At 39.0% G+C, this 25,507-nt stretch overlaps 1 protein-coding gene across 1 annotated transcript in view; it reads right to left on the bottom strand.

Annotated features, from left to right (window-relative positions):
- Positions 1-11,736: 11,736 nt before the first annotated feature.
- The window catches only part of HAO1 (hydroxyacid oxidase 1), a 62,448-nt gene continuing 48,677 nt past the window's right edge, over positions 11,737-25,507 (bottom strand). The window contains exons 5-8 of the mRNA XM_082857479.1: positions 21,391-21,482; positions 14,747-14,905; positions 14,562-14,631; positions 11,737-12,645 (exon numbers count right to left, since the gene is read on the bottom strand). Coding sequence (XP_082713605.1) covers positions 12,575-12,645; positions 14,562-14,631; positions 14,747-14,905; positions 21,391-21,482 — 392 coding nt within the window. The 3' untranslated portion in view covers positions 11,737-12,574. The remainder of the gene's footprint in view (positions 12,646-14,561; positions 14,632-14,746; positions 14,906-21,390; positions 21,483-25,507) is intronic.

Below are 25,507 nucleotides of genomic sequence, written 5' to 3'. Positions count from 1 at the left end.
CCTGTTGAAGTCCTGCAGTCAATTCCCCCTAGGCTTCAAAGTCTGATTCTCTAGGAATTCCTCCTCCCATTTCCAGACCCCAAGTTGGGAAGCCTGACGTTGGGCTCAGAACCTTCACTCCAGTGGGTGGACTTCTATGGTATAAGTGTTTGCCAGTTTGTGAGTCACACACCCACCAGTTATGGGATTTGATTTGACTGTGATTGCACCCCTCCTACCATCTCATTGTGGCTTCTCCTTTCTCTTTGGATGTGGGGTATCTTATTTGGTGATTTCCAGTGTCTTTCTGTTGATGATTGTCCAGCAGCTAGTTGTGATTCTGGTGTTCTCACAAGACGGAGTGAGAGCACGTCCTTCTATTCCACCATCGTGGTTCCTCCTCAGCTATATTTAAAATAGACAACCAATAATGACCTATTGTATAGTACAGGGAACTCTGCTCAATATTCTGTAATAATCTAAATAGAAAAAGAATTGAAAAAAGAATAAATACATGTATATTTATAACCAAATCACTTTGCTGTACACCTGAAGTGAACCTAAAATTGTTATGCAACTATACTCCAATATAAAATAAAAGTTAAAAAATATTGATAACCAAGTCCTATTTTATAGTTTCTATAATTAATTATATTAAAATGAACTTTGTAACTCACAAAAAAGAAATTTTTATATGACAAAATCTATCCATGAGAAAATTATACTTCTTAATATTTTAATAATTCCCCTTTTCATTTCTGTTTTGAAAATCAAACCATTTCACAATGGCAATTTATGATCATAAAATGCTCATGTATAAAATCAGTGTTCTCAAAAGACCCCAAATTGTCAAAGCAATCTTGAGAAAGAAAAATGGAGCTGGAGGAATCAGGCTCCTGGACTTCAGACTATACTACAAAGCTACAGTAATCAAAACAGTATGGTACTGGCACAAAAACAGAAATATAGATCAATGGAACACAATGGGAAGCCCAGAGATAAACCCACACATATATGGTCACCTTATCTTTGATAAAGGAGGCAAGAATATACAATGGAGAAAAGACAGCCTCTTCAATAAGTGGTGCTGGGAATACTGGACAGCTCCATGTAAAAGAATGAAGTTAGAACACTCCCTAATACCATACACAAAAATAAACTCAAAATGGATTAAAGACCTAAATGTAAGGCCAGACCCTATAAAACTCTTAGAGGAAAACATAGGCAGAACACTCTATGACATACATCACAGCAAAATCCTTTTTGATCCACCTTCAAGAGAAATAGAAATAAAAACAAAAACAAACAAAAGGGAACTAATGATACTTAAAAGCTGTTGCACAGCAAAGGAAACCATAAACAAGACAGCCCTCAGAATGGGAGAAAATATTTGCAAATGAAGCAACTGACAAAGGATTAATCTCCAAAAATTACAAGAAGCTCATGCAGCTCAATATCAAAAAAACAAACAACCCAATCCAAAAATGGGCAGAAGACCTAAATAAACATTTCTCCAAAGAAGATATACAGATTGCCAACAAACACATGAAAGGATGCTCAACATCATTAATCATTAAAGAACTGCAAATCAAAGCTACAATGAGGTATCAACTCGCACTGGTCAGAATGGCCATCATCAAAAAATCTACAAACAATAAATGCTGGAGGGGGTGTGGAGAAAAGGGAACCCTCTTGCACTGTTGGTGAGAATGTAAATTGATACAGCCACTATGGAGAACAGTATGGAGGTTCCTTAAAAAACTGCAAATAGAACTACCATATGACCCAGCAATCCCACTACTGGGCATATACCCTGAGAAAACCATAATTCAAAAAGAGTCATGTATCACAATGTTCATTGCAGCTCTATTTACAATAGCCAGGATGTGGACACAACCTAAGTGTTCATCGACAGATGAATGGATAAAGAAGATGTGACACATATATACAATGGAATATTACTCAGCCATAAAAGGAAATGAAATTGAGTTATTTGTAGTGAGGTGGATGGACCTAGAGACTGTCATACAGAGTGAAGTAAGTCAGAAAGAGAAAAAAGAATATCATATGCTAACACATATATTGGAGTCTAAAAATAATAATAATAATTCTGAACTACCTAGGGGTAGAACAAGAATAAAGATGCAGATGTAGAGAATGGACTTGAAGACACAGGGAGGGGGAAGGGTAAGCTGGGACAAAGTGAGAGAGTGGAATGGACTTATATATACTACCAAATGAAAAATAGATAGCTAGTGGGAAGCAGCCACATAGAACAGGGAGATCAGCTCAGTGCTTTGTGACCACCAAGAGAGGTGGGATAGGGAGGGTGGGAGGGAAAAGCAAGAGGGAAGAGGTATGGGGATATATGTATATGTATAGCTGATTCACTTTGTTATAAAGCAGAAAGTAACACACCATTGTAAAGCAATAATATTCCAATAAAGGTGTTAAAAATAAATAAAAATTTAAAAAAATCATTGTTCTTAGAATATTCCATCAGATATTGTGATTTAATTTTTTTAATGGAATGTTTTAAGTATTTGCTATATTTTGATGTCAAGCATAGAATGTTAGAGTTCATTCTTAAAATTTTCTATAATATCCATGACAAATTTTCATCAACTAATTTAACAAATATTTATTGAATCACTACAATTTTTCATGTAAGGTACTGGTAATACAGAAAAATAAACAAGAGAGATTCTTTGCCTTCATGGACATGACAATCCAGCTTCTAGCTTTCTGCTCTCATAATTTGTCCTTAATGGTGTTTGTTTTGTTCTTAGGACAAGATGGCATAAGTTTACCCATGTGTTTACTTAACAGCTTGTAAGAAAGTAAAAGTCATCACTTGTCAACTTTAAGACTGTGGTACATTCTAGGAGCATAACTGGATTTCCAGACATCTTTACCGTGTTGTGTGCTCTCCCGTGTGTGTACTCAGAATGGCCAAGGCTGGAAGCAATGCTATATGAGTAGATGGAACACAATTGAGGGAGACTTTCTGTTGCTCTTGACACTACATTTCTCTTACCATACTAAAGGACTGATAAGCATTACAGTTGGTCATAATAGAACTCTGTCCTCTCTGAGATATTCAAAGCACCAAACAGCAGTGCAGGAAGCAGTGTGCCATGACCGAAAGAGGTCTCTGTCCAGAGCCCAAGGATCTGGATGGCATACCTTTCTCCGATATCCATCTTGGCATGACCTCAATGCACAGAGAAATGTCTAAGGGCTTTGAGGCATCCTCTAGGAAATTAGAGGCTATGTCCACAAAAATGCCACTCCCCTATTCCTTTGCACTCTCCACATGAAACTGGTAAAATTTTTAAAGACTAGTGTATTGTTTTAGTAACCGATGTGTTAATATGTGATAGCTGGTGACAAACATAATTATTCATTACTGAGCTGCTTCAGTAGTGCAGACAAGGGCTGATTATGAGCATTTTCCAACAGGGTCTGATATTTCTCAGTTTCATTCTTAACCCTTCGTTTGGTGGAAGCAAAACTATAAATGAATCTAGACTAGAAAATCACCTTGGCTTTTACACCGGATTGGAATGCTTAGAATACCTAATTTATGTTTTGTTTCTGAATGAGTGTCAAAAACTCCAAAAGGTCAGCAGTCCATGAAATAAACTGAAATGGATAGGAAAAGATGGATTCTTGCAAGATGTGAGTCTTATCTATCATCTCTCATTTCCTTCTATTGGGAAAGGTAACAAATTTGGAGGACCACATGAACCTTCATCATCAGGAAGTTTTGGATAAGCAACAAAAATGGAAGATTTTATAAAAGTTATTACAGATGAAAAATTTTAATTAAGTTATCATACATCTTTTCAAATTAACTATTTTTTAACTTACCTGAAGCCTTTGAAGAACTTTGGAAGCACAAGTGTTAGCAGAGAGGGTATTTAGTAGAGGGGGAAGAGCTTTTCTTTCTTGAACTCCTGGGAGGAGGCATCTCAGATGGAGAGGCAATTTGGGCATTAACCTCCTGTGCCCTCTTAACCACTCCCTTCCTGAGAAAGATCCAACAACTGTGGGGAGTGTCTTGCTTTCCAAAGACCTTTCTTTCTATGTTTATTTGCTTGCCCTTGCATCATTTTCTCCATCATTTGCCTGCCCAATAAAGGATGAGCAAGAAATGGCAAAAGAGTTGAAAGGCAATCAAATCATCTGGATAAATTGTTAACAGACCTGGAATAAGATTAGCCAAGAAGCATTTAGCTAAACTAAGGTTTGGGGGGAAATATGTGGATTTCATTTAGATTGTGTTTACATGACAACAAAGCATCTGGTCAAGTTAGTGGAAAGTAAGCAAATTGTTTATGCAGTTGTGTAGACAAAACCACCAGTTGATCCAATAATTGCATTTTCAAATTTACGGATTCTGCCTTTCATATACACTGCCATGCCCATAATCATGAATATCTAACAGTTGCATAATTTTTTTTCTTTTTTTGGGTAGATTAACAGTTTACTAAAATCTCAATCTTCAAATATTTTTGTTGGCTTGTTTTATTGTTGCATTTTTTTCGTAGCTATATGATTGGGAGTGTTGGAAACAGTGAATTTTAACTTTATTCAGTTAGTTTATTGAAGAATTGTTTAACAGAGTTTCTTTCTGACTACTTTTTAGTGGATTCTTTTTTAAAAATCACTACTTAAGACAGAAATGTTCATGTCATAACACATATTATATTAAATTACTGTTATTCATAAATTCTCCAAAAATTTGGAGTTATATTGCTCATTAATATTTCAACTAGGGGCTTCCTTGGTGGCGCAGTGGTTGAGAGTCCACCTGCCGATGCAGGGGACACGGGGTCATGCCCCAGTCCGGGAAGATCCCACACGCAGCAGAGCGGCTGGGCCCGTGAGCCATGGCCGCTGAGCCTGCGCGTCCGGAGCCTGTGCTCCGCAGTGGGAGAGGCCACAACAGTGAAAGGCCCGCATACTGAAAAAAAAAAAAAAATTCAACTGGATAGCATGGTTATAACAACTAATATTCAAACTAAAAATATATTCTTGACTAGGGCAAAACTATTGTCTACTATTATTCAGAAACTTTTTAAAAATCTGAGAGGTGTGTTCATTAATATTAAAACCAGATAACATGATATCAACAATAAAGGAAAATCTCAACCAAAAGTGTGTTCTTGACTTGGGCAATGCTACGTGTTCATTTGGTAAAGAAATCTGTGCTCCTGGATCAAAGAAATGCCAAAGTTCCTTAGAGAAAGGCTCCTTATTGGTGCCAGTTGGCTATTTAGGATACAGGATTTTATCTACTCAAAAGGACATTATTTCACTCTGTCTAACAAACTTTGCTCATTATTTTCAGATTTCCAAGATGTCAGTCATTACACTACATGCCAAATATTTTTATTACAAGTATTTATATAATAGCTTACGCATACATCATTTCTTAGTTTAAAAGAGCATCACTACTCATTAGTACATACTACTAAATAGTGTTATGACTATTCCACCTAAAGGATGAAAATTTATGTTCAAGATTATTTTCTCACGATGTTGTGTTCAGTCCATGGCTAGTCTGAGCCATGAACTCAAGACTTCAGACAAAATTTCTGGGATCTTCCCAGTAAATCATAAATGAAAAGATTAACAAGAAACACAAACAAAAACCAAAGCTGCTTTAGATCAATATAGTATTTTCTTCCAAATAATTGTAGACATTATTACATTTATTACTGTAATTGAAGTGCCTACAATACAGATAAGAGCTGCTATAACATTTTATTCTTTAAATTGGACTACATTGAAAAGACTTTATGTCACCTGCCCAGGGTAACCATGTAGCAAGGTTGGTCTTGAGTCTATTAAATAAAGTTTCTTCTCGGCCTAAGATTGTTCTGCATGTCTACATCTGGGTTACCCAGGACTATACCAAGTGGTCACATGCAACTACTTAAATTTAGAATAATTAGAATTAAATGAAGTTAAGCATTCAATGCTGGGCACATTTCAAGTGCCCAATAGCCATATGTAAGTAGTGGCTACTATATCAGATGGCACAGAAATACAATATTTTCATCATCACAAAACATTCATGGGGTAGTGCTGGTCTAGATAATAAGAATCTTTAAATGTTTGTTTTAACAGAACAAATGTACCAAAATTTATAATAACCACTGATGTTACTATTGTTATAACATTGTTAGTAAGGCTAACATAGAAAATAGAGGACAATGTTAATAATATATAATAATTCATATGAGACATATACTAATTAAGTTGGGACATTTTTCATATTTAAATTAAAATTAAAGCAATGTGCTAAGCATAGTCCTGTTTTTAAATTGTGAGTCATGGGGCATGTAGCATTACCTCAGCTGAAGGTGTTGAAATTCAGAGATAAAGAAATCATTTTTCAGGCATCAGGTTTTTGTATTTGTTTTTGTTTTTTTGGTGGGTGGTGTTAGCAAGAGGAGGAAAGCACGCCAGTCTGGATTTTGCCAGATGCCAGATGGCAATGCAAAATGTCTGACAAAGGCAAGTGTGACCCCAAAGTATTATACTCATCTCAGCTACCATTCAAATATAAACACATCAGGCCAATTTTCAAACATGCAGAAACTCAAGGAATACAGTTAATTTTGAAAATATAATTTACCAATCAAAGTTAAGAACCAAGGAATAGAGAAGCTCTGAAGACTATTGTAAGTACTAAACCTATTTCAATGAAAACTAATAGTAAACAATTTTGGAAATTATTGTTACAGAGGAGGATGCTTTATACTTTGATAGTAGACAAATATTAAGAAAATTGGGAGAGAAAGGGAGAAAAAAAGAAAAGAGACTAGATGTAAGGGCTAATTTCTTCATTTTTTACAGTGATGAGTTAATTGATACTGTCTGAAATTGAAATATGTATATGTCAGAAATAACAAATTACTCCAACCTCTTAAGTTTTAAATAATTTTCAAAATGCAATGAACAAAAACTTATATGCTATATTTCTTTTTGGACGATCATTTACCTTAATTTTAAGAATTCCTTCAATTTCTCTTTCCCTTCTACTAAATTCAAGTAACACTAAATTGAATATTTTACTTAAATGTAACATTTATTGTGTAGTTCTATTTCAGCAAAGCCATTTCTATCTATGTATCCAGCTGCTATTTATTATGTATATATATATATATATATATATATATATATATAGCAATGTCTGAAATGGTATTCATCTAATATAAATAATAATTATCTCTATGTGGTAAAATATGTGATTTTTTTTTACTCTGTTGAATTGCTTGAAATATTTAACATTTTCACAAAAAGTCAAAGTTTTGAAATAAGTAATATAAAAACAAAATACGTATTTGAACTTATCTCTCCTGATAATAATTATTATGAATAAGACTTTGAATCTCAACTTATAATTCACGATACATTCTCACATATTTCACCATGCTGTGTTCTCATTTCACGGCTGAGAATCTGAGGGTGCTAAAGTTAAATAATGTTTCACATAGCTAGTTACTCAGATCTTCAGGATCCTAACCCAGTGTTTCGGGGTGGGTTGGCTTTCAACTTCATTTAGTGAAGCTTTAATATATAATGAAAAGCATATTGCTATAAACTAGTCCATCAATAAGAAGATCCCCATACTGTTAGACTCAGGAGTTTGACTATAATGGAAAACAAATCAGCTTTAAAGATAGATGATCTAACCAGAGGACACAGGTAGGAAACTGAGCCAGAGTCTTTTCCCCAATGAGGCTGAATCAAATGAACAAACAAAGTCAAATTTATTGCTCACTTGAATTCCAGCCCTTGTATTGACATTATTCAGGATAACACAATTCTTGGTTTTCAGAAGATCCTGGAAAATTTTCAGTTGAACCTATGCTCATTATCTAAAATGATATTCAGGAAAATATCAGTAGAAAAACAAACAGATAACTGGATAAAAATAAGCTTTCTTATTTCCCCCAAACAACTATTAGTGAGGAAATAAGATACTGATTGCTTAAGTTAGATTTGGATAAGGACAGGAAATTACATCTTTTTAAATAGGTAAGATTTCCCATCACACAAACATATAATAATACCCTTCTGTCATTTGTGTTAACATTTGTATTACCTAAAATAAACTCTCAACCTGATGTTCTTCTATAACTGGCATGTGACAGAGCACACATTGAAGAAAATATAAGTTCAGAAAGCATCCTCTATCTGTATGTTATAAGAAAACTTCAGTCTTTCCTAAACAGACAAACTTTATTTTGTTGCTATGCAATGGACATGCAGTACAGTTCATCAGACAATAAATAAATTATGGATTTTACTATGAAAGATCTTTTCTCCTTATTTGAGAACAAGCCACCACTTCCTTTCATGCTATACTAATCCACCACAGCCCTCTAAAGCTGTTTCACAAATGTTAATGTTTTGGCAAGATAAACGAATGAATAACACAGCAATGACATAGATGCAGTTTGCAAACTGCAGGATAAGAAGCATCCATACTACTTGATTTATTCCTACAGGCCTGGGATTCTGGGCTCCCCAAGCCTGGTGGAGACAAGGAAGTTTATTTCACACCCACGTTCTTCCACATAGCAGAATATAAGCAAGCTTAAACAAAAGAGAGTCTGATTAATTCTGTTAGCAGGCACCCATTACTACTACATATCTCAGTCAAGATTCTGTGTAGGGGCATAAGAGTGATTTTAGCCATGAGGGAAAGATCTGTGAGGCCAAGATGTTACAAGAGTTGAGAACTCGTGCCTCATGAACCAGACATGGGCCATGCCCATGTTTAATATGACCCGCTCCATGTTTAGATTGTTAAATATTTGCCAGCCTTAAAATCTTCACATAACAATGTTGATGTCTAGCTTTTCTTGAAAAATCAGAAAATAACACTGAACTTGCATTTTCGCTAAAATCAGTGGGAATCAGCTTCCAGCAGAAAAAACAACCCAAACATGTAACAATAGGAGAATGAATCAATAAATTGTGGCATGTTCATGCATTGAATAAACAGAACTAATTACTGATATACTCAACAACATGAATGGACTTCACATACAAAACAAAAACAGTAGTACATACTGTATGATCCCACATATGAAGTTCAAGAACAGCCAGAACTAACCAATGGGGATGGAAGTTAACATAAGTTTATTTCTGGTAGAGGGGGTCATTTGGGGATGATGGAGAAGCTCCAAATCTTGATCTGGGTGCTGATGGTCACGTGAGTGTATGTGTAAAGTGTTTAAACCTCTGACAAATTTGAGCACTTAACACACATCACTGTAAGTACTTTGTGCCTCTATAAGAAATAAATTTCAACAAGAAGAATCAATTGGCTGAAGAAAAGGTGGCCTTTTTAGGTGGGGTGTCATCCATATGCAACAGCTGGCTCATTACATGATCTGCTTGGCAAATAGGAATTGATGCTTCTTGCTCTAGACAAGACCGGTGGTTCTCAAAGTGTGTGTCTACAAGAGTGGTATCAGCCTCACCTGGGAGCATGTTAGAAATGAAGATTCCCAGGCCACACCCCAGACCTGCTGAATCAGAATCTATGAGTGTGGCCCCAGCAGTCTGTTTTAGCAAGCCCTCCAGGTGATTATAATACACTCTCCAGCTTGAGAAGCACTTCTTTAGGGCACCATATACATTAAACACACAAGAAAAGCAGACTTGGCCTATATTAAACTATCTGTTCTCTATTATCCCCTCCCTCAACATATTTTAAGAAACTCAGGAACAGAAAAATCAGTTGTCTTCCTCAAAGAACTTCTTTCAAGTTCAAGTGAGAAAATACCCAGCAAGGGATGTGCAACAAACACGTCCCCCTTTTTGTCTCAGACATCAGACAGATTTGGTTTTAACGTTGTTACAACTGGACTGGAGACACTCTCAAAACATGTAAAAACAGCTTTATATCTTCCTGATTATGGAAACAACACACATCATAAAGCATTTAGTTGTATTATGACTCTGAAGAAAAAATGGATATCTACGTTGAAGGAGGTAATGTGGATCTGGGGGGTCATAAAAGTGTTTAGAAATTCACAAATTAAGACCATTCAGGGGCTTCCCTGGGGGCACGGTGGTTGAGAATCCGCCTGCCAATGCAGGGGACACGGGTTTGAGCCCTGGTCTGGGAAGATCACACATGCCACAGAGCAACTGGGCGTGTGAGCCACAATTACTGAGCCTGCGCGTCTGGAGCCTGTGCTCCCCAACAAGAGAGGCCGCGATAGTGAGAGACCTGTGCACCGCGATGAAGAGTGGCCCCCGCTTGCCACAACTAGAGAAAGCCCTTGCACAGAAACAAAGACCCAACACAGCCATAAATAAATAAATAAATAAATTTAGAAAAAAAAAGATCATTCATCATCATTCTCATAAGACTCACTTAAAATGCCATTGTGAGGATCTCCATTTGCTGAGAAAGCTATCAAGTTTTTAGCAGCCACAAACTATAATGTAGCCAAAGTGGACATTCTTTGCAAACAGCAAAGGCACTTCTGAATCAGTTGGTGGGATCAAAGAAGTACTTATTATAGACCTATTAACTGATCAAAATTAATTGGAAAAGTACAAAACAATTACGTGATAAGACAGTCATATTCTTTCTTAGTATTTGGAGAAAAATTTAATTTCTTTTTATCAGATAAAATGATTCTTTTTTTAACTTTTTTTAAAATTTATTTTTAAACTTTTTATTGTATTTTATTTTTTTATTTTTTATATTTTTGACCGTGCCATGCAGCATATGGAATCTTAGTTCCCCAGCCAGGGATCGAACCCGTGGCCCCTGCAGTGAAAGCATGGAATCTTAACCACTGGACCACCAGGGAAGTTGCTAAATGATTCTTCTTTATCAGACCTAGATATAAGTTCAAAAAGAAAGATATATGTTTGTGTCCATCATAGTATTTACAAATATCTTAGCATTTAAAGGAAAAGAGAGAAGGAGGGAAGAAAGGAGAAAGAGAGACACAGAGAGAGAGACAAAGAGAGAGATCTGAGAATGATCAAACAGTATAATAAAACAAGAAGACATAATATCCTGGTCATATTTCAAGGTAGTGATTCTCTCAATTGTTTCATTCAGTACTTCACACTAAATGAACAACCAGAGAGATGGTGAAAAGACAATTTCAGACTCACCTTGGTTACCAAGTTTACCTATAATCTGTCAAATACCTGGTTGGGGAATAAAAGTCACGTGACAAGGGCTTCCTGGACAGTTCACCAATACAGTCACACAGGACTCCAGGCTCCAAAGGGGGCCTCAAGCGTAAGTTTAGTGTTCTGTTGTTGGCTTGAAATTCTTAATAATTTTATCTTTAAGTTTGTGTTTTATAATAAAGGATGATGGGACCATGGAACACATGCTGGGGCCTGGTAGTCTAGAATCACACATTATCCCCACCCCGCACCCCCCCCACCCTACCACGCTGCCACCACCTCCCCACATTTCCTGAACGAGTCCTTGGCTGCTGGCTGAACCACCGGCCCAGTGGCAGTGCCGCCATCCACCCCCAGCAGGAGTTGGGACAGATCACAGGATGGTATTCAGGCACCGGTGAGGATCCCCATGCCCAAGGAAACATGACATTAAATAGCAAAGAAAAGGGACCTTGACAGGTTAAGAGAAAAACCTTGAAAGAAAGGAAAAGGCCTTTTTCCTGCTTTTTTGAACAGGGGGCCCACATCTTCACTTGGCATGGCCCTCACAAAGCATGTAGCTGGCCTGGCACATGACTGTGAGTGGAAAGAAGCAAACGAGTAAAGAAGAGGAACTAGGAGGTATAAGAGAATGAATGGGTATGCAAAGGGAACAGAGAGGTAGTTCAGGCTCAGAGATTAAAATAGTTGAATTCCACAGTTACAAATTGACCCGATATCTTCTTTTCAAAAAATGCTTTATTTCTCTCTGAATAAGAAGCAATCTATATCATAAAATACTCAGATATATTCTGATACTAAAGCTGTGAATGGAAATCTACATTCAAAGAAGTAGAATAGCCCAGGGTGTTAAAAAGTATCTAGAAAAAACACAAATTACCACCAACTTATCCTAATTCTCTCAAGTGCTATCTCCTTAGTGTTGTGAATTCAAATCTCCTGTTTCTCCAGGCACATCCAGCCTTCTGAACCTGCGCTTAGATTTTAAGAACACAGTTTTAGGGATATCCACACACAATGCAGGTTAATAAACAGGGAGATCATTATCTTTTTACCTCTGCACTAGCTACGTCCAATTTCACCCAAGGATATCTTTTGTTTTGTAGCACGTGAGGCTGCCAGGGGATGACGTTGTCTAAATCCATTTTCAATGTTTTCTTTTTAACAGTTAATATATTTCCAGGATGCAAGTCCATTTCTTTCTAAAAGGTTCCTAGGACACTCATTGAAAAGTCAAAAGCAATGAACTTAAAATAGCAAGGGATTGCTATTTTGTTGGAGAAGAACGACACCCTTTGTATCGAAGTGGGGAATTACAGACTGTGGTCACCCTCTGCACAGTGTCTCTTTGTCAAGTAATACACGCCAAAAAAAAATAATACAGATGGGAAAATATTGTGCACTGTCAGATCTTGGAAACGGCCAAAAGATTTTTCCTCACCAATGTCTTGTCGATGACTTTCACATTCTGGCACCCTGAAAAAATAATGCATACATTTAATATGAAATGAATGCAATAATAATCAGGCAGGTAATCGTTTTCCCAAGGAATGTAAAACTTGACAAATGTAAGGTTTATGATTCAAGGTAAGCTTGCCAAATCTTATGTGGCATGAGACCATTTTTATTACCTAAACAGTCCTTAACACAAAATGACTGGCACATATTTTTATTAACACAAAGAGTATATTCTTTTCTGCCACATTTAATAGAGAGTCAGTGGCTGAAAGCTCTCTTTTAGGATATGTCTGTAGCAAATTAAAATGCAGAGTGAGGATTCAGAGAATGGCGTTCTTCTCACTGATGCTGTGTCCACACAGCCTCAGCTCAGGAGTGTGTAGACCACTGATCTCCAGAATTCTATCTGTGGGGACAATCTGAGTGACATGAATCACAGAAAAGGAAGCCCTCATTACTTTCAAAAGTGGAGGAGGTGATAATTGACTCAAGATGATTCTTTCCATCTAGAGGTCCATTCTGAGTCAAATTCAGTCACTAGGAATAATGGTGATTATTTACTTGTTCGTTCCTTCAGCAAATACTTATTATTTACATGCTATGCACGGCTCTAGACACTGGGGATACTGCAGTAAAGATAACAAAGATCCCTGCCTCAGGATTCTTACTTCCAGAGAGGAAACAGAAAATACATAATGCATGTAATTAAAAAATTAATTATGTGATAGATTATCTATAGAAGGTGTTAGGTGTTATGGGAAAATAATGAAATAGTAACAGGGAAAAAAACTGGAAGTTGAGTGGGTGGAGGACAAATTGCCATTTTAAATACGGTGGTCTGAATGGGACACTGTGAGAAAGTAGGATGTAAGTGAGACTTGAAGGACATGGGAGAGTTAGCCACGTAGATATCTGGGGAAAGAGCATCCAGGTAGGAGGCGCAGCCAAGGCCAAAGCCCTAAGGCTGAAATATGTCTGACATGGTAAAGGATAATCAAGGAGGCAAATGTGGCCTGGGTAGAATAAGCAAGAGTGAGAGTGGGAGGAGCTGAAGTCGGAGAGGTGACAGAGGTCAATCACATAAGACCTCGTAGACCATCGTAAAGACTTCAGCATTTACTCTGAATAAATTGAGAGCCATTGGAGGGTTCTGATCAGAAGAGTGATATGACCTGAGTTCATGTTTAAAAGGATAGTCCTGATGCTGTGATCAGAATAGACTGGGACAGGGATGGAAGCAACGATAGACAGGCTGACCCGAAATTCCCTAGGAAAGAGAGACAACGATGGGAAGGATACACAGGAAGACCATCACAATATCCAAGATGAAGAAAGATCATGAAGGCTCCAGAGAGGCTGGTGGCAGAGGAGGTGGTGAGTAGGTCTCTTTTACAGAAAGCACCTCTGTGGATGTGAGGGTATGAGAGACAAAAGGAGTCAAGAGTGACTTAAGATTTTTGATCTGAGCAACTGAGATAATAGTATTAACATGAACTGAGACTGGAGAGTTGGAAGGTAGAGCAGGTTTAAAGGGGAAAGTTGGCAGTTTAGTTTTAGACAGGTAGACTTTGAGATGCCCCTTAGACATCCAGATGGAGCTGTTGACTAGCCAGTTAGATTTCTCATTCATGTGTTAAGAGAGGAGGAAGGGTTCAATGTAGTGTTCACCATTAAGGTACTAGTAAGACTCACCAAAATATCCCTGAGAAGACTGTCAAAGGCTAAGTGACCACTCCAGACAGCACACACTGTGGAGTTTCTCCGTCCAGAGAGCACTCTGCACTACAGCTGTGAGTATGCAGCCAACGTTAAATTGAATTACACTCCAAATGATTCCATCCTCTTCCCCTTCAAATTCACTTCTCTCCACCAAGGAGCCTGGCCTAAAGACACCCAGAAGAAAAGAAGTTGTAAATGAGAGTACCAAGTCTTACCACTCAGAGCCATGGCCAACCAGAATTCTTCCTTCAGTATCTCAAGGACATCCTGAACGCCTTTCTCTCCCTAAGCAAATAGAAGACACAGATCTTTTGAGTAAGTCAGTCTGAATGGTTTCACAGATTTATTTCACAGTTGAGTCATCCTGTTTTATATATTTATTGCTTTGTCCTCTCATTACCTGCAAAGCCAGGCCCCAAATGATCGGTCTCCCCACAAACACAGCCTTGGCTCCCAGGGCCAGAGCTTTCAGAATGTCGGTCCCCTTCCGTACACCCCCATCCAGGAAGACTTCCACCTTCCCTTCCACAGCCTCCACAATTTCTGGCAGAACGTCAATCTGTGGAGACAAGAGGTCAGTAAAGTGATACTATGCACGCTGAATTGTTCTCCAATTCAACTTCCTCAGGCCACCAACCACCTGACAGGGCTTAGAGTGAAAGAGGCTAGGTTTAGAATCAACAGTAAAGCTATTCCCTCCTAAAATAAGAGGTGCAAATGCTAGTAACAAAAAACCAACTAAATTTGGAACTGACTTATTTTTCTATCAAAATCCAAGGGTTTTATTCTATTCCTGATATTCAAATTCAAATATCATGATCCAAAAAATATATAAACACAATTTAAAAGCACGTAATGATCTTAAAAGACACAGAGCTGTTTTTTCATTAAACACATAAATATAAATGAATTATCTTGCTCATATAAATTATTCTGAACATTATTTACTCATTGAAAAATGAGTTGTTAAAATTCATACTCAGGTTGTGGTAGAAGAAATGGTATATAAAAATGCAAACACCACCAGTCACAGAAAATCTTAGTCTCTGATTTTCCCATCCAAAATACAGGAATATGTACAATAATGTAGCAAATATATATAATAATATAGGAAACATCCAGCTGTACATTAGAGAATTCTCCCTGATAACATTTTTCTTGCCTTTAAGGAAAATGACCACATGAAACTTGAAGATCCTCATCTTGATTGGCAATTGATGATAGGCTTATATCAGCACTAGAGAATATAAGATCCTCATTGAGGTCGATCTGGTAGATTGCACTATTGTTCTTAATTCTTCACACCACTTTGAACCCACTTTTTTCCAAGACCACTTGGCAGTGTTTCCTACTAAAAGAAACAGAGTGCACTTGCCACTACTCGACAGTGGCCTTGGCCTTGCAACTACTTTGGCCAATGACACTTGAGCAGAGGTGGCAGAGTGCTGTTTCTGGGCATAGGCCTTAAGAGACCTCGTGCATTTCAATTTTCTCCTGCACCTTGCATGGGAGGAGAATCCCCCAGGCAGTGCTTTCCCTTTAGCTAGACCCAGAGAAAATATTCAGCAAGCAGAGCTGCCCCATCCAAGCCCAGCTGGACCTGAAACTTGGAGCACAGCCATCTAACCAGTACCAAATCTAGATCAGCAGACCCCCAGTTGACACAAAGATTCATGGGAATAAAGACTCTGTTGATTTAAATCACTGAGTTTTTAATCTTTTGTTTTCTAGCTCATAACGTTGGCTAATAGCCAACAATTTTAATAGCTAGTAACTGATACAATTGGCTACTTTGATGTGAATCTTTGCACTTGAGGGTGGAAACAATCCTCAAGGTGACCTGTAGATCAAAATCTGTAGAAATTATCCACTTTCATCCCCAAGTATTTAAATATAAAATTAAGTCCATACATTCAAGTGCAGTTTTTCTAGAAATAATTGTGCTGAAATCACTCAAAAGCTTGCCTACTTCTCCCCTAAAATTTTAGAGGCTCAACTTAAAGAGAGTTTTGTGTAAAAGGTTGAAGACCAAACCTGACTACAGATTTGGAGGAAGTGAAGGCAACAGTTGGAGCAGGGCCCCTAAAACGTTTGGCAGGTAGTGTGATTTTCCCCTTTTCCTTTTGGCTTTTCTGCCTGGCCAAACATGCTTTGGATCCATTTACATACGTCCCTTTACCTATACATAGTCCTCTTTTTACAGTCAGGCAAGTTACATCAACATATAAATGCTACAATTTCCAAGTGATGATGCAAGCTATAATTAAGCATATTTCCCCATTTGAAACCAAAACCAAAGAAAAATATTAGCTAGCTTGGGTTCAATACACATTTTCACAGTCACGCAAATCAAGTCTGTTCAGGATATTTCCAATGCCCAAACTAGCCTAAAAAATAAACTAATAAGGATACTTAAAATGTGGATCCTGGGTTATAAAATTTAGTCCAGATTGGTGTTTCCTGTGTCCTTGGACAAGGATGTTCTATCCATAGCTGAGCATTTCTATCCTCCCTTTCTTCTTTCTGGAGCTGCAGTTTTACTGTGTATATATTATGCAGAATAATTCTGATCAGAGCAGATTAAATAAGTAAATGTAGTAGAAAAATCCACTATTTTATGACTGTTCTGTTTCCCTTTTTTTCAGTTTGCTACACATCTAAGAGACAATTCATTTCAGCTTTTCTTTCCTTAAAGGTTCTTTAGACAACTAATTTCAGGCTTATCTCCAGCAGAGTTAATCTACAGGAAAATACGGTAAGATTCCAATGTACTACTACTCACTCATCCATCCATTCATTGATTTTTTTTTAACATCTTTATTGGAGTATAATTGCTTTACAATGGTGTATTATTTTCTGCTTTATAATGAAGTGAATCAGCTATACATATACATATATCTCATTCATTGATTTATCAAACACTTTATTGATTACCTGGCAGATTCCAGGCATTATGCCAGGCAGTTTAAGGAATCCAAAATGAATCCCACAGGGATCTGACTCCCAAAGAGCCCCCCTCTTTCCTGTTCCTGCTCAAGGTACACACTTCCACGTCCCCCCTGTCCCACAAAACTTCCACTCACAGGGGGCTTCCATCTTTCTACCTTCTTATAGCATCCAGTCCTATACTCTTGATTTCCAAACCAAAGCAGTTGAGCACAAACAAAAGCAGAAAAGCCAGAGGTGCTTTAGTTAACAGTGAAGGAGACAGATTCCAGGCCATTGCCCACAAGTCCTCCTCTGACTCTCTACCCATCACGCTTCACCAGGCAGCCCTGCCTGGGGGTGGGGATGTGAGTTCTACTAAGCACGTTTAGAAAATCACTGGTCCATATAGGTCTGGCGATTGTTTGCAACTGTAAAAATGACTGCAACTATTTCCTTCCCTATCTCCATTTCCTTGCAACGTGACATTTCCGCTCCTCCCATCATGAGGGAGAAATGGAGCCAGAAGAGTCTACTTCCTCACCCCTTGAATCTAAACTAGCCTTGTGACTTGCTTTCACCAATAGAACAAGAGAGAAGTGACAGTGTGCCTGTTCTAAGCCTAGAGCTCAAGAGGCTTTGCATATTTCCACTTGCTCTCTAGGAAACCAGGCCACCTAATGTGCTAGATGTGAGACGATGCAGAGTCATCCCTGCTGATGTCATCCTACACTAGTCTGCCCTAGTAGACCCAGCAATGGACCACATACGCATATGAGTGAGCCCAGCCAGGACCAGAAAAACCTCCCAGTGGATATCAGCTCAAATTGCCAACACACAAAGTTGTGACATGAATAAATGGCTGTTGGATTTTAGCCAGTAAATTTCAGAGTGGTTTGTTACACAGCAAAAGCTAACTGATATATCAAGTGTCTCTCAAAGGTAGAATTTCATGAATTCCTTTCAGAAGGAAAAATGAAAGATCTCATAGAATATGCCCAAGGACTCAACTTTAGAAACACTGATTTAACAACCCAAAGTTTATTTTCTGAAAAGGTTTTACAGTTGAGAATTTTGACTAGAAAGGAATGTCATATTTTTAAGTTTAAGGTATTTTGGGTCCAGTTAGCATCAAAACAAAAATGAAAAAAGAATTCTCCTAGGGTTCAAAGACTCCAGAGAATTTGTCTTTAGACCCCAGTTTGAGATGTTCCAGTACTGTGGATTTTGGAAATTGATTTGATTCTGCCATATCATTCGCTAATTACTCCAAGACAAGTCTTGGCCACATTATTACCTTCAGGGTAAGGATCTTAACATGAACTTATTTTTAAACTCTTTGCTGTAGCAGGGGTCTGGCAGTGGTTCTTGGTAGCGTTGCATTAAGATGAACTTAAGTCAAACTCCTGTTCTAGGACTCTTAGTGATAAGTATTTCTCCATACAAAGAAACTCTGTGATTTATAGAAATGTAGAAATCATATAATCCAGATGTTCTATTTTTGCAACCAACACAACGTTATGAAGAGGCTCAGGCTGAAAAGTTTGAGCAACTTGCTCACCCAGCTCTCACCCCTCAGAGGAGGCAAGACAAGGACTTGAACCCAAAACTCTGGGTTCATTTCAATGCTCTGCCAGTGAAATCATGTTGCCTCTTTGGCTCTGAATTATGATGTCACAGAATGTGCAGGAGAGCAAGTCCTTCTGTGTATCTACTGAAAAGTTCTACACCACAGCATCCTCCAAGTTGCCACACACTTCAAAACCACCATACTGAGAGAAAAGCACCTTCACTATAAACTCAATACTGTTTCACATTCCTCTCATTGTCATGCACCTTAAATTTGCTCTAAAGTAGGAGGCAAAACTCAAGCAAGCATCTCCTGTCATGCACACATCATGCAAAGGGGAGGGTAATTGTTTTTCTTAAAATAGTCTCTGAGACCACAACTCAAAAAACTCTTTTAGATAAGTTTCCATATCCCCTCAGCCAGAAGGAAATAAATCACACCATTTAGATATTTTTCCCTTAAAATCTAGTTAGATTTGATTTCAGTAGATTTAAATTTTATTTTTAGGAAACAAACTGAATTTGGCCTGCACACTAAGTCTACATCTTCATACAAAAGAAAGTCATAAATCAGCGGAAAAGCCTTGAACTGTGACCATCTTCTCCCTGCCCAAAGGAGCTCTTCACCGTCCACTGCAGGCAATGTTTAATATCACCTAAAAAGATGGGTCTTTATAAGTAATGCTGAATTGGAAAGAGCTGACAACTTCCAATTTTATGATTTTAATTATTGACTGCGTGCAAAGACTTGATTCATTCCTATCATTAGCCCATTAGTGCTTCACGAAAAAGTCTGAGTGCAAGTGCGTATACCCAATAGCCCCCTGTCATCATTCAATCTGCCCTAAACTACACAGCATCCGTGGCTTTAGCTAAATCAGCCTGCTAGTTTAATGCAACAGTAATCCACTACTACTTTACTAAATTATTTGAATAAATTCAAATATTCATCCCAATTAAAGCCATCCCCTATTAACTATGACTAAATGGTTCTGACAAAAGGGGGAAATGCATATGATGATCCAGCTCAGAAATGATGGCCTAGGAAGTCCATCCACATTATTTTGTAGATACATATTTATTTAAGTTTTGTTACATGATGCTAGCTTACTTTGCCTATGATAGATAATTGAGATTATAGAACACTAAAGTTTAAAGGCACCAAAGAAGTAATTTAATTGATTTTTAAACTTTAAAAGATGAAAAAACTGAAATTCGGAGGGGCTATTGAGTCCTTCTGCCCCATAGCAGGTCAGGCCCTTCTCTCTTTCCTTGGCTCTCATAATTATGCGGGCCACCTCATTGATCTTCCTGCCCCCTGTAATGCCACAGTCCAATTTGTGATACTCGTTGCTGCTAACTCAGGGCTTTGCTATTGCATATTCAATGACATAATATTAAAGGACCTCCTCCCAGACCTCTCCTAGCAGGTGTATTTCCCAGGACTCCCGACTCCCACCAGGTAGTGCAAACAAAATGGATTCCTTGGTATTCCCCAAACACATCTCACTCTTTCCCATTCCACTTTTAGACTCACACTCGTAAAAACAGGGGTCCACATGAGAACAGAGCAGAGGTGAACGGCAACTGCAGTCCCATTGCCTCATCTAAAAGAATCTTGGTCATGTTCTCACAAGTGGACAGCCTGTAAGGGCCCCCACCCCACTCCACCTACAGCTCCTGGCCTCCATTCTAGATCATGGATCCATGAAATCCACCCCTAGATATGTGTCTGCCTCCATGACTTTTGATCCACTTCTGGGCCCACCAATTCTTGATCTTAAAATCAACCCCTGGTTGGACTCCTTGGCTCTTGGCCTTTTTGGAGCTAATTGCTCTCCTTTACAGTTTTAACTCCATCCCAAATCATTCCAACCAGCTTAGTTTACTTTTATATCTGGATTCTGGACTCTTATTTGCCTAGCACAGTGTGTACAGTGTATACAAAACATAGATTCACATTGGATCTCCTGGGTAGCTGTCAAAAATACTAGTGCCTCTGCCTCCCCTGGTCCTGCTAGATTCTGATGGATGGATCTAGGGTGCAGCCTGGGAATTAGGATTCTTTACAGTTTCCCAGGTGATTCCAATATGCAGCCAAGGTAGTTCACAGCTCCAACAGAGTAGCTTGTTTGCAGCAGACATCTCCTCACCTGGACCACAGGATTTCTACCTCCTTTCTCCACCTGCCCTCATTCTGCAGTTCTTCAACTCCCACCTCCAGGAAACTCATGGCATAATATTTTCTTTCATACTCCAATTTATAATATACTTATTGGTATATTTATGAAAACAGGAATAATCCCTGCCTACTAATGGCTTGGTATTTAACACAGACTTTTATAAGTTTACAAATAAATAGACCGAATAGTGATCTAATTTAGGTAGTTACTTGCCACTAAACTTAAAATCTGAGCTCTTACCTATATTCATACATATTTTACCTTGAGTATTCACACAAAAATATATACACAAGGAAAGGCAGTCATAGAGATAGCCAAAAGTGGGATAGAAATGGGAATACCAGTTGAGGCATTTGCCAAAACTCACAGTGGCTGGCACCCCGTCGAGCTGTCGACCCCCATGATTTGACACCAAGATCCCGTCCAAACCATGTTTAACTGCCTCCCTGGCATCATCACCTAGAAAGAGCAAGACAACCATTGTATGGAAAAGGCAACTTAATAAAGGCTTGAGTTCTGAGGCCAAAGCATCCCAGTCAAAGGGAGCTGACCTCATACATACGTATCTTGCTTGGAAATTTTAACACAGAAATACCCTCAAGGGTTAAATCTGGAATTATAGTGATGGCTTCTTTGGCCAAAAAAGGTTAACACTTAGAACAATTTAATGATAAAATAGAATTATCAATAGACAGAAAATTGACATGCAGTTAAAAATGTATTTATCCTGAAAAGTAAATACTCTTGCTAAGTAATTTTGTTATTAACAAGATCATATTATTTAGCATTTAATATAAATATTCCTCTACAATTTAATAACATAAAAGAACATCCAAGTAGCAAGCACTTTCAGTACAACAGGTGATGAACAAGTCTATTTCCAAAACATTCCTTAATATAAAGATATAACTTTAATAATTATTTTAAGTAATAGTGTTCTATAATTAAATGTATTTTTCCCATTGAAATATACAAAAATGTAATATTAAAATTATATGCTACACCTCTAATCATGCTTCAAAATGTATTGGTTTCTGAAAATATAGTTTTAAATAATAGATTAACATTTTCTTAAATCAGTTTCCAACTTTTTTTATACTTTATATTTTAACTATTATTTTCAATATTCTCCCAATAAAAAACATTTTCTAACAGAATTACAAAAATAACACTGGTTCTCCAATTTAACACTCAAAGATAGCCCAAGGTTGTAGTGAAATCAGATTTTGGAAACTTAAGCAGGTAGATACAGAACATTGTATATATTCATAAATTCAGCAATGGAGATCAAAGGCAGACCTGACAAGAATAATAAAAAAAGATTCACAGGAGAACTTATAATTCTGGTTGTTTGAAAGTTTTATGCTAAATCACCATCTTCCAAACTGTGTTTCATGGAATACTGCTTTTTAAATGTTCCCATTTTTCAAAATAATGCTAGAAATATTTTTCTTCTAAAATTATAGGTACATGGAAATGTTAAACCCATGTGGTATAGACTGAATATTTGTGTCCTTAAAAATTCACATGTTCTAGATTGGTCCAAGATAGCAGAGTAGAAGGATGTGCATTCACTCCCCCTTGCGAGAGGACCAGAATCACAACTAACTGCTGAACAATCATCGACAGGAAGACACTGGAACTCACCAAAAAAATACTCCACATACAAGGACAAAGGAGAAGCCACAACAAGATGGTAGGAAGGGTGCAATCACAATAAAATCAAATCCCATAACTTCTGGGTGGTTGACTCACAAACAGAAAAACAATTATACCATAGAAGTCCACCCACAGGAGTGAAGGTTCTGAGCCCCATGTCAGGCTTCCCAACCATGGGAGGAGGAATTCCCAGAGAAGCAGGCTTTGAAGTTAACTGGGATTAGATAGCAGGACTTTGACTGGTCTGGGGGAAACAGAGACTCCACTCATGGAGGGCACACACAAAGTAGAGTGCACATCAGGACACAGGGGGAAGGAACACTGACCCTATAGAAGACTGGATCAGACCTACCTGCTTGTGTTGGAGGGTCTTCTGCAGAGGCAGGGGGCAGCTGTGGCTCACCACAGGGACATGGACACTGGCAGCAGAAGTACTAGGAAGCACTCCTTGGTGTGAGCCCTCCCAGAGTCCACCATTAGCCCCACCAAAGGGTCTGTAGGCTCCAGTGCTGAGTCATCTCAGACTGAACAACCAACAGGGGGGAACTCAGCCCCACCCATCAGCAGACCAGCAGATTAAAGTTGTATTGAGCTCTGCACACAAGAGCAATGCCCAGCTGAACCCACCACGAGTCCCTTCCATCAGGAAGCTGGCATAAGCCACTTAGACAGCCTCATCCACTAGAGATCAGACAGCAGAAGCAAGAAGAATGACAATCCTGCAGCCTGTGGAACAAAAACCATATTCACAGAAAGATAGACAAAATGAAAAGGCAGAGGACTATGTACCACATGAGGGAACAAGATAAAACTCCAGAAAAACAACTAAATGAAGTGGAGATAGGCAACCTTCCAGAAAAGAATTGAGAATAATGATAATGAAGGTGATCCAAAACCTTGGAAAAAGAATGGAGGCAAAGGTTCAGAAGATGCCAGAAATGTTTAACAAAGACCTAGAAGAATTAAAGAACAAACAAACAGAGATGAACAATACAATAACTGAAATGAAAAATACACTAGAAGGAATCAATAGCAGAATAACTGAAGTAGAAGAATGGATAAGTGGCCTGGAAGACAGAATGGTGGAATTCACTGCCATAGAACAGAATAAAGAAAAAAGAATGAAAAGAAATGAAGACAGCCTAAGAGACCTCTGGGACAGCATTAAACGAACCAACATTCACATTATAGGGGTCCCAGAAGCAGAAGAGAGAGAGAAAGGACCCAAGAAAATATTTGAAGAGATTATAGTTGACAACTTCCATAACATGGGAAAGGAAATAGTCACCCAAGTCCAGGAGGCGTAGAGAGTCCCAGGCAGGGTAAACCTAAGGAGAAACACACCGAGACACAAAGTAATCAAATTGACAAAAATTAAAGACAAAGAAAAATTATTAAAAGCAACAAGTGAAAAATGACAAACAAAATACAAGGGAAGAGGCTGAACAGGATGATGGCAGAAGAGTAAGACACAGAGATCACCTTCCTCCCCACAGATACACAAGAAATACATCTACTTGTGGAACAACTCCTACAGAACACCTACTGAATGCTGGCAGAAGACCTCAGACCTCCCAAAAGGCAAGAAAGTCCCCACGTACCTGGGTAGGGCAAAAGAAAAAAGAATAAACAGAGACAAAAGGATAGGGACGGGACCTGCACCAGTGGGAGGGAGCCGTAAAGGAGGAGAGGTTTCCACACACTAGGAAGCACCTTCGCGGGCAGAGACTGCGGGTGGTGGAGAGGGAAAGCTTCGGAGCTATGGAGGAGAGCACAGCAACAGGGCTGCGGAGGGCAAAGCGGAGAGATTCCTGCACAGAGGATCGGTGCCGACTGGCACTCACCAGCCCGAGAGGCTTGTTGTCTCACCCGCCAGGGCGGGCGGGGCTGGGAGCTGAGGCTCTGGCTTCGGTCGGAGCGCAGGGAGAGGACTGGGGTTGGCAGCGTGAACACAGCCTGCAGGGGATTAGTGCACCATGGGTAGCCGGGAGGGAGTCCGGGGAAAAGTCCTGACCTGCTGAAGAGGCAAGAGACTTTTTCTTCCCTCTTTGTTTCCTCGTGTGCAAGGAGAGGGGATTAAGAGTGCTGCTTAAAGGAGCTCCAGAGACGGGCGCGAGCCGCGGCTAACAGCGCGGACCCCAGAGAAGGGCATGAGACACTAAGGCTGCTGCCGCCGCCACCAAGAAGCCAGTGTGCGAGCACAGGTCACTATCCACACCCCACTTCCAGGGAGCCTGTGCAGCCCACCACTGTCAGGGTCCCGGGATCCAGGGACAACTTCCACGGGAGAACGCATGGCACGCCTCAGGCTGGTGCAATGTCCCGCCAGTCTCTGTCACCGCAGGCTCGCCCTGCATTCCGTACCACTCAATCCCCCTGGCCTGAGTGAGCCAGAGTTCCCGAAGCAGCTGCTCCTCTAACCCCGTCCTCTCTGAGCGAAGAACAGACACCCTCCGGTGACCTACATGCAGAGGCGGGGCCAAATCCAAAACTGAGCCCTGGGAACAGTGAGAACAAAGAAGAGAAAGGGAAATCTCTCCCAGCAGCCCCAGAAGCAGCGGATTAAAGCTCCACAATCAACTTGATGTACCCTGCCTGCACCTGTAGAATACATGAATATACAGTGAATCATCCTAAATTGAAGAGGTGGACTTTGAGAGCAAGATTTATTATTTTTTCCCCTTTTCGTCTTTTTGTGAGTGTGCATGTGTAGGCTTCTGTGTGAGATTTTGTCTGTATAGCTTTGCTTCCACCATTTGTCTTAGGGTTCTATCCGTCCGTGTTTTTTTTTGTTGTTGTTGTTTTTTGGGGGTTTTTAAAAATTT

The sequence above is a fragment of the Leucopleurus acutus genome (assembly GCF_964270905.1).
Source record: "Leucopleurus acutus genome assembly, chromosome: 16".
In the NCBI taxonomy this organism is placed as follows: domain Eukaryota; kingdom Metazoa; phylum Chordata; class Mammalia; order Artiodactyla; family Delphinidae; genus Leucopleurus; species Leucopleurus acutus.
Note: the sequence above shows the minus strand (reverse complement) of the source record. Positions and strands in the feature narration are given on the sequence as shown.